The 9,273-nt window shown below is 41.3% G+C and overlaps 1 protein-coding gene across 2 annotated transcripts in view; it reads left to right on the forward strand.

Moving 5' to 3' along the window:
* Window positions 1–4,496, forward strand: part of ADAMTS9 (ADAM metallopeptidase with thrombospondin type 1 motif, 9) — a 162,660-nt gene extending 158,164 nt beyond the window's left edge. For both annotated transcript variants that reach the window (XM_004676000.2, XM_004676001.2), the window contains 2 exons: window positions 1,088–1,182; window positions 3,005–4,496. In XM_004676000.2, the coding sequence (XP_004676057.1) occupies window positions 1,088–1,177 (90 nt within the window). In that variant the 3' untranslated portion in view covers window positions 1,178–1,182; window positions 3,005–4,496. The remainder of the gene's footprint in view (window positions 1–1,087; window positions 1,183–3,004) is intronic.
* The last annotated feature ends 4,777 nt before the right edge of the window (window positions 4,497–9,273 follow it).

Consider the following 9,273-nt stretch of genomic DNA (forward strand, 5'->3'; position numbering starts at 1 on the left):
GGGGAGCAGCGGGCGGGTCAGGAGAGGTCTGGCTCGCCATGTGGTCTCCTCCGGGGCAGGCGGCAGGCGGGAATCGAACTCATACGGAAGTGGCTTCAGATTCTCAGTGCTGTGCTTTAACCCGCTGCGCCACCAGGGAGGGCCATTTTTCCTTATTTTTTTAATTGACCATTGATGTTACTCCCTTCATCATTAAGATTTGTAACAGTTGTTCTTGCTAAAAGGATAATCTTAACTTTTTTTTCCTGGACACATTTCTTTAGCTATTACAATTAAGCAAAATTGCATCAGTGACCAGTTTTCTTTGCTTGGCTGACAAAAATAACCAGTTGGAAACTCTCTAGCTTGTTTTTGTGCCTGTGTGTGTGTGTAAGTACTATGGTAATGAGATAGTCCATTTCAAATTTTCTGGAGTTCTGATCATTGCTTTCCTGTGATTGGGAATATTGCACAAATGATGCCAATATACAGGTGTTCCTTAGCACTGCTGTAGTGTCATTGCTGATAAACACAACACTTTGAGTAGCAGGATCTTACTTAAATTGGGTACCTTAACTGTGCAACCTTGAAAGTCCTTCCCTCTTGTTTTAATGTGAGGGTGTACACGGATAATTGAAAAGAAGAAAATGTTATGAGATAGCTAGAACATGGTCAAGTGAAAACTGTTGCTGTCATTCATTTTGTGCGCGAGCAGGAGTATGAAGTTCCCCATTCACTCTGTTGTTGTCACATAAAGCTGTTGTAGATGTTAGGTAAATGAGTGGATGTGTGCAATAAAACTTTTTCATTGACACTGGAATTGGAAGTCTAGTCAATAATTAGTATTCTTAGTTTGTATCTTCTTGACCATTCAAAATATACAATTGGTCTTGACTTGTGTGCCATAGAAAACAGGTGGCAGGATAGATCAGGCCCAAGGGCCAGAGTTTACCAGCCAATGCTTTAGCCCATGCTGAGGATGTCAAGCTCCCGGTCTATGCAGGAGGCCTATGTACTGTGTGCACAAGAGCGACTTCCCGAGTTTCCAGCACAAGCTCTGAAAACATCAGCCAAGAAGGTTGTCTTAAGATCTTGCATCTCTTTACAGGACGGTACCCGAGTCATAGGGAAATGCGGTGGTTACTGTGGAAAGTGTACTCCATCCTCTGGCACTGGTCTGGAGGTTCGAGTTTTATAGTTAAGGTGAGTAGGTTTCCCTCTCCTCCTCTCATTCTTTTTGTAGCCCACTGATTAGGAGTGTGAGCAGGTCAATTGCCTCCAGACAGGTTACTGTTAAACAAGATGACTCAGCAGTACTGTTCTCTCCTGCTTATCTGTCCTCACATGGCCATGGCTGTCTGTTCTCCACCCTGTGATGGGAGGTCACTGGGCTTTCTGCATCAGATTGCTGTGCATTGTTGATCTAAAATGCTGTTTACTGGGCTCCAATCTAGAGAATTTGCTTTCGCAAATGTCTGCTGGATCCAAGAATCTATAACTTTAATGCCAGGAATTTGGAGGCAGTCAGTTCATAGGTCAGCCTTCGAGAGATACTGCTCAGGAGATGAATGAGAAGTAGAAGAGGAAGCAGAGAATTCAGTTACCCTGCTGTCAGGCAACATGTTCGACACTTGACAGATACTAATTCATTGAATGCTCACAGTGGGACCACAAGGTGGCGATGTTATCCTCCTTTTGAAAGTGGAAACTGAGCCTATTACAGCTAAATAGCTTGCCTGAGCTCACAGTGAATTCCCTTGGCCAACCCAGAAATGTTGTACTCCAAAGCCAGTGCTTGCAGTCACCAGGTTGTTCCACATACTTGCAGCTCATGGTGTGGCCCAAGGAACATGATCAGCATCACCTGGGAACTTGTTAGAAATCAGAATCTGCATTGTACCAAATCCACAGGCAATTCATGCATGTGAAAATTTGACAGCCCTAGGTTTAACTGCATTATTCCAGCAAGTGCTTCCTCTGCTGGGCAGGAGGCTGAATTTGTCATTTGTTTCTGATCCTCTTGTCTTCAGCCCCTAGGGAAGAGTTCAGACAGCTCAGGTGGCCCTCCAATTCTCTGAAGCTCCCAGAAGTCCATTGCCCCATAAGGCTTCTCAAGATCCTGACCCAAGAGAACCCATTGACATTTATGTCAGTGTTTCATTAAACATCCATATTCAAAACTATATCAAAGGAGAATTATTTCCATTGCAAGAGGTAACAGGAGAATAGGAAACTTACTACCTCAAATAACTGAGATGGCCACAGCAGGCAGGCTTCAGGGATGGCTGGATCCGGAAGCTGAGTCAGGGTCACTCTTGTTTCTCCATTGGTCAGAAATATTTACCTCTTAAAGGATTTCTTGGCCTTCTCAGTCAAGATTCTCTCCCCACACCACTGTCCCTTATATCATCCTTATAGTTCATGATCTCAAATAAATGCACAAGAACTCTGGGTCAGCCTGGGTCACACAGTCACTTCTAACCAAGCCCAAGGCCTAGGAGGCTGAGCTCATGTGCCTGCCTAGAGTCAAGTGATTTACAGCTTCATTTAGAAGAGGGTCCATTCCCAGAAGGCATAAAGGGGTTTGTTTGCAGGAAAGAGGGTGAGGAGGAGACAGGATGGAAGCAGGAAAAGTCATCAGGTATCCCCTGGAGAGCTCCATGTTATATGTATTCAATGTATTTCATGTTTTTATATTTTTATATGTATAGTAAAACTTTATTTTATGTGTAGTGGGATTTAAAGAGTACCTATATATAATTTTCACATGTATTTATAGAAAAAAGACAAAAAGGAAATATGCAGTATTTGAAAAGCATTATCTCAAGTGAGGGATTGTAGGCTAGGGCTTTTTAGTCCTTATCCTCACCTGAAATTTCCATGTCCCTTATAATATATTATTACTTTTAAAAGCCGCAGAAAATAATGTGTTGTTTTAAAATGCTATATGTAAACATTTATTGCTTGCCTACTCTTGACTCGGCATTTGAGAGAGGTTTACGGCTCTTGGTTGATTTGCTTTCAGGTGCTCTGAAGAGGAAGCCATTATGGAATGGATGAAGGATAGTAATGCAATACCTCCACCTTAAATTTGGGTGCCTGTGTGTGTATGTGAGGATTTGCGTGTGTGTATGTGTGTGAGTGAATGTGTGTGTACATATGCATATATATACACACATGTATGTATATGTGTATATATGTGTGTGTATATATACGGATTATCCTAATGATGTAAAGTTTAATATTTATGTTTGAAATTATTTATTGTGATGTAATATTTTTGTACGTAAAATGATTCTATTATGACTGCCTTTTGCATTATTTTGTTCCTTGCAGTCAGACCACTGCATTTTACGTACTCTACATTATATGTAGTCCTCCGACAAAAGTGATCCTTCATTATCACGGTACACTATTGTTTACTTTTTACCTGTAAATGTTTTGTGATTACTTTTTAAAAATTGTAATTTGTTTTGTAAAACAACCTATCCACTATCAAGGTGCTACACATGTCTTATAAGGATATTTCTAGTAAAGTATCATTAGTCGATAAGTAACTTAGTGATGTCACAGACTGTACCCGCTACTCACCCTGTTAAGTATTCAGTTTCATGTGATCTCTGGGAAAAAAAAAAAAAAGTGCTGCCTTGGTGCTAATATCCTGTGTATTTAAGTGATCTTCAGACTCAGAAATATAAACATTTTTAATAAAAGGGAACAATGAAAGGAAAACTTCCAGTGGACAGAAAACTTCCAGTGGATAAAAGAAGACCAGCTGTTTAGCCTTGTTTTGGGACATTTGTCTTTTGCGAGAGAGTTAGACTCTGTCCTTCTCATCGTTGCTGATGTTCTTTACTTCAGTTCATGGTGCCTTGGTCTCTGTAGTTTAACAGAGACACCCCCCTTCCCTCCCAAAGCAGCATTGTTAACAGAGTGACATGGAGAAATGAGATCCTCTCAGCATCTTACCAAGATACTCAAACACTGTGCCCAAGTCCACCATTTGCAAGAGAGGGGAGCACAGGACAAGGTGAGCTTCAGCACCTCCAGCTCACCCTGGGAAGTTCAGATCCAGGTTCTTGAACTTCAGGATTGCCTTTGGCATGAAAACACTACCTGGTGACAGGATTTCTCTTTAGGCCATGAACCTCAGCCCTTACCCGTGTGGATGGTTGCTACAGAAATTGGCTTTTGTGAGAAGAAAAGAGCTTGGAGGACAAGATGCCTTAGTCTTTCTGATCTCCCACTAATCTACCTTTGTTCCTTTCCACAATGGACTTGTCGAAGCCAAGGTCTTTCCACCCTTTGAACTTGACACAAAGGGACATCACCAGTGGTCGTGGCAGATCCGAGCCTTGAGAAACTGTTTCCAAAAACCAAAGAGATTAAGGAAAATCCTGGCGGTATCCTCCAACCCCACACAAACTCCAGAGTGCTCCAGGAGAAGTTATACTCAGTGTCTGAATAAGTGTTATTCTCCATTATTAATACATTGTGAAAATATATGCTGAATAAATATTATGACCACATCCAAACTTTTGTGTTTCTTGATTCTTGAGTTCAGTAGTAATGAAGATGTCTCTAGTTTTTAAGATTGCAGGGTTGAGAAGTAACGCAGATTTTCTTAACTCCATGGGTAACGAGTGCCATTCCAGAGAGAAATGGAGGGTGTTCTTTTCATTCCTGAAATCAGGGAAAGGGGTCCTTCTGAAAACCACAGGTATAAGTCTCCTCTTGTCTGGAGTGAGAAACAGATAGGGAACTAAAGAGGAGGTTTAAGTGGGTTGTGGGGTTATTTATTTTACAAAACCATGGTTTCTACTCTGTAGACTGATGATGTCCAAAAATATAAGAGCGTTCCAAAGAATCTTATAGGCAGCGAGTAATATGTAGGCAGCCACCCATGCCAGGCCTTTCACTTACATTGTCTTATTTCATCCTCGCTATCACCAAATAGAGTGGGCAGTAGGTTTGCTGTCACTTTATGGGAAAAGACAGACTTCAAAATGCAAATATGCCCAAGCTCATACACAGTAAGTGGCCGTCCCAAGAGGAACACTAAGCACTAGCTCTAGTATGGTTAGGTGGCCACTTCTGGACCAAATAAATTGCAAGGAAGCTGGGATCAGGTGCTCCCCTCGAGTCAGGTGATTAAAAGCTTCAGTAGAAAGAGGGACAAGTCCCAGGAGAAAAGGGTTTGTTACCACAATAGAGTAGCTCATGTGGAAACAAACAAAAGCGGCAGATGTGTGTGCATGTGCCTGATGTGCATACAATTCCATGTTCCAGGGTTCCCACAGTAGCCCCACTCCTGGTTGTACCTCAGCATGATGTGACACCTGGGTTGTAGCCCTTTCTCTGACATCTAATAACTATGTGATTGTGGAAATCTTAGTTTCTTCATCTGTAAAATGAGGCAACTCATAGTTCTTCCACCTACCCTGTGGGGTGAAGTCTTTTCTGAAGACCCTTTAAATCCTGCACCATTAATGACAAAATGTGCATTAGTAAATGTAAGATAATGAGAATTACCTGACTGCAGTGGCTTACACGCCAAAGTGTTTATCTGTTACATAAAAGCTGGGGAGAGGCAAGCCAAGGCTGGAGTGGCAGTTGCACAAAAATAGTTTTTTCATTTCCTTTTTTTTGCTAAATCTCCATATAACATAGCTGCTCCCAAATTCCAGGCAATATAAAAAAAAAAAAAAAAAAAACGGGTGGGGGTGTGGTTGAAAACTGGCCTGTCCCCAGCTATCTATCTTTTCACAGAGGTTTCCCTAACAAGTTCCAGGTGTATCTCCTCAGTCAAACTCTAGTCATATGGCTGCCCTTCTGCAAGAATAGAGGGAAATGCGACTGTTTACAGAGAACATTGGCCAACTGAATCAAGGGAGGGCTCTTTTCCTAAGGAAAAAGTCAGAATGAATTTGAGTGAGTCAACTGAAAGTCACAGAAACAGGTTCAAGTTCAGAAACTGGAAAGAAAATGGTTTGGAAGTAATTAAAGTAAGCAAGAGAAAATAGAATCTGGACTAGAGATTTAACCACTAAATTAGTAGAAAGTCATGGAATGGATGTCATAGATTTGAAGTGAACTGTGGGAAAGAAGACACTGGGAAGAGACCAAAGAAGAGGTGAAATTTGTTTGTAAATAACAACCAGGGTGAGAGAAAGGAATAGGTAGATGGATGAAGAGAAAGAATCTACCGCCATTCTTAATCCTTGACATGTTCACAGCATTTATAAATTAAACACTGCCTTTGTGTTGTATTCACTTATCTAGTTATCCAAATAATATTTTTTGGCACATCTGTTAGTTCCCCAGCACTGCACTGTTGGTGCAGTGTCTTAGGATACAGGGTAAGTATTGGTCACTCAGGGCTGCCGTAAGAAAATACCACAAACCACATGGCCAAACACCTGAAACTTATTAGCTCACCATTCTGGAAACTGGGTGCCTTAAGTGTCAGGCAAAGCTTTTTCCTCTCAGGGTCCTTTTTTGTCAACAAATGACTTTTCTTCAGTGCAAGGTAAAAGAGACCCGGTGTGTCAACTTAAAAGGGCACCAGTCCTATGGGTTGAAGACCTTTTAACTTGTGACCTCTTTTAACCTTCTCAGTCCCATCTCCAAATGCAGCCACTTGGGAGGTGAGGGCTTCAACATGAATTTTAAGAAGACTCGCTGCTGTTTAGCACAGAGGCTAGAGCAAAGACCCAAAAGGAGATGGACTTTTATTCTCATCTGCGGTGCAGTGCTGGATGAGCCGTGCAGACCTGGTGAGTGACTGTTCAGATGTTATAGAGAATGAGGCTTCTCTGGTTTGTGACTTGACCCTTCTCCAAGGTCTTGTCCTTATTTATAGCTTGTTGTTGCCGTGTAGAGATGGGGTAACCATTTTAAGGCAGTTGAATAGCTTTGATTGACAAGGATAGCCAGTTGCATAGATGAATAGCCTGGAACATTCTCCACTTGGGAACCAGGCTGCCGAGCTCACAATGCGGGGAGGTAAGGCTTTCCTTACTGAAAGGAGGAAGGCGAGGGTGGCTACCGGGTCCACCAGCTGCTTCTGCCACAAGCAGTAAACAAAGCCTACAGAAAATCTCTTCAGAACTCTTCAGAACATTTTAGTGGAAGCAGATTATTTAGACTATTTTAGAGGAAACAAGCAGATAACTAAGCAAACCCCTCAGCATGTATTTGCCTAAGTTCCCAAAGCATTCCCACACCAAAGCATTTCACGTGCCTCCTTGCCTTTGCTTTTGGGTGACTTTCCTTTCTCTTCTGATTGATACAAATTAATAACTAGCAAGACCTAGTGTTTCAGATATTGAGAGGTACCAGAGATATTAAGGGGTACCAGAGGCAGTGGGGCTGTGGGGTGAGCATGTTACGGTGGGGTGGTCAGATACACCTTCTTTCTAAGCTTCCTTCACTAGGGACAGGCCCGTGAGCCATCATAAAACTGCCACCAACCGCAGTGGACACAGAAAACTCCATACCTGTCACCAACGGATGGTAGGAGAGGTCCCGCTTTGCTGTTTTAATCTGCTCAGCCAGTAATTTGTGTCTGCTTGTCGTAGAGGTGGTTTTGCAGAGTGGACAATAGCTTTAGGTTCCTAAGTCCTGAAAAGAGCAAGCCATTATGCTCTTCCCACCTCAAAATTTAAAATAACTCCAGAGGGCCCTCCCTGGTGATGCAGAGAATTAGAGCACTGCACTTCAAAGCTAAGCCTAGCGGTGGCGGCTTCAATGCAAGTTCAATCCCCGCCCCGGAAGTGACCCACATGGTGCAGCAGACCTCTCTCTCCAATCTCCCCCATTGCTCCCCTCAGCAGTGTACTTTGCCGATCTGCCTGTCCTGCTCCTGAATCTGTCTCTGGTGAATCCTCTCACCGCCCTTGTACCTCTGACTGTACCCCATTTCTGTATGCATAAATAAATTTAAAAATAATACTAATAACTCCAGAATATGAATTTAGGTTGCTTCCATAAAGACTGCTCTTTAAAAATATATCAACTATTAATTTTCTCCAAAATCCTAGAAGCCAGCCTGCTGTAGTCCTGGGCACATACATGCCTTGTCTGTGAAGCAGGTGATCCAGCTAGTTTTGTAACTCATGATGACAACTTGATAAGGACAAAAAATCAGATATGTGAAGTGTTGAAAACAGAGTGTCCAGCTACAATGGGGAAGAAGATAAAATGCAACATGAATGAAGTGTACACATTTCTATGTGGTTTCTGTCCATACACCGTGTTAGGATTTGATCTGAAGGCGTATTGGTGTGTAAAAAACACAACTAGTATTCAGTTTATTACATTTACTAGTTCAAAACCTAGTTCTTAAGCTTTGGAGTTCAATGTACATATGCTGTTATTTCATTTATTTATCAATCTACTTTTTAGTAATTACTTTTTAATTTTTGAATAGTTTTTTGATCTGTCACTTAAAGTCTGCAAATATTTTCTACATTATTTATAATTCCATAAGATTTATTTTTCTTAAGTTCTCCCATGACCTGACTTAAACCAGCCCTTATCAGTGTTTAATTTTCTTATTTCAAAAACATTTTATAAATCAGTGACCTTAAAATTCTTCTTATGATCTCAGACTAGAAAAATCAATTTAATGTGGTTTTAACTTAAAATTACAAATCTCAAGTACTCAATGACACGTTTTAAATAGGTGCTATAAGCCACCACTTTACTAGTTCAAAAGTTCAAAATCATGACAATTATATAAATTACCGAACTTTCATATATTCTTGAACAAAATAATTTTAATAAATGGTTCTTGTTCCCTTAATCATTTTTATATCTTAAATTTGACTGAGATGAACAAAGGCTTTGTGCCCATATAGCTTTTGTTATAGACTCAGAGGTCCTCTTTGGGCATAAGATCTGGAACAGACAACCAGAATGGTTCTCTCCACTCCAGCCAGGGAGTGGAGAGACGCTATTCACTCAATTTCTATTGCTGCTGCAGCATTACCTCACATGGGTTTTAAATGACACAGATTTATTAGTGTAGTTTTGAAGGTCAGAAATCTAAAACATCAGTAAGAAAAAGTATTTCCTTGCCTTTCCCAGCTTCCAGGGGCTGCCTGTGCTTCTTGTCTGAGGGCCTGTTCTTCCATCTTTGAAACTAACACTGTAGCATCTTCAAATCTCTCTCTCATGATTATTTTGGGGCCACTCAATTAAATCTCTACTTTAAAATCTCTTGTCATGACATTGACAAAGTCCCCTGTGAAGTAGCAGTAACATACTCACAGGTTTTAGAGACTGGGTAGT

Source organism: Condylura cristata, unplaced genomic scaffold (genome assembly GCF_000260355.1).
Source record: "Condylura cristata isolate star-nosed mole 26May11 unplaced genomic scaffold, ConCri1.0 scaffold00004, whole genome shotgun sequence".
Lineage (NCBI taxonomy): Eukaryota > Metazoa > Chordata > Mammalia > Eulipotyphla > Talpidae > Condylura > Condylura cristata.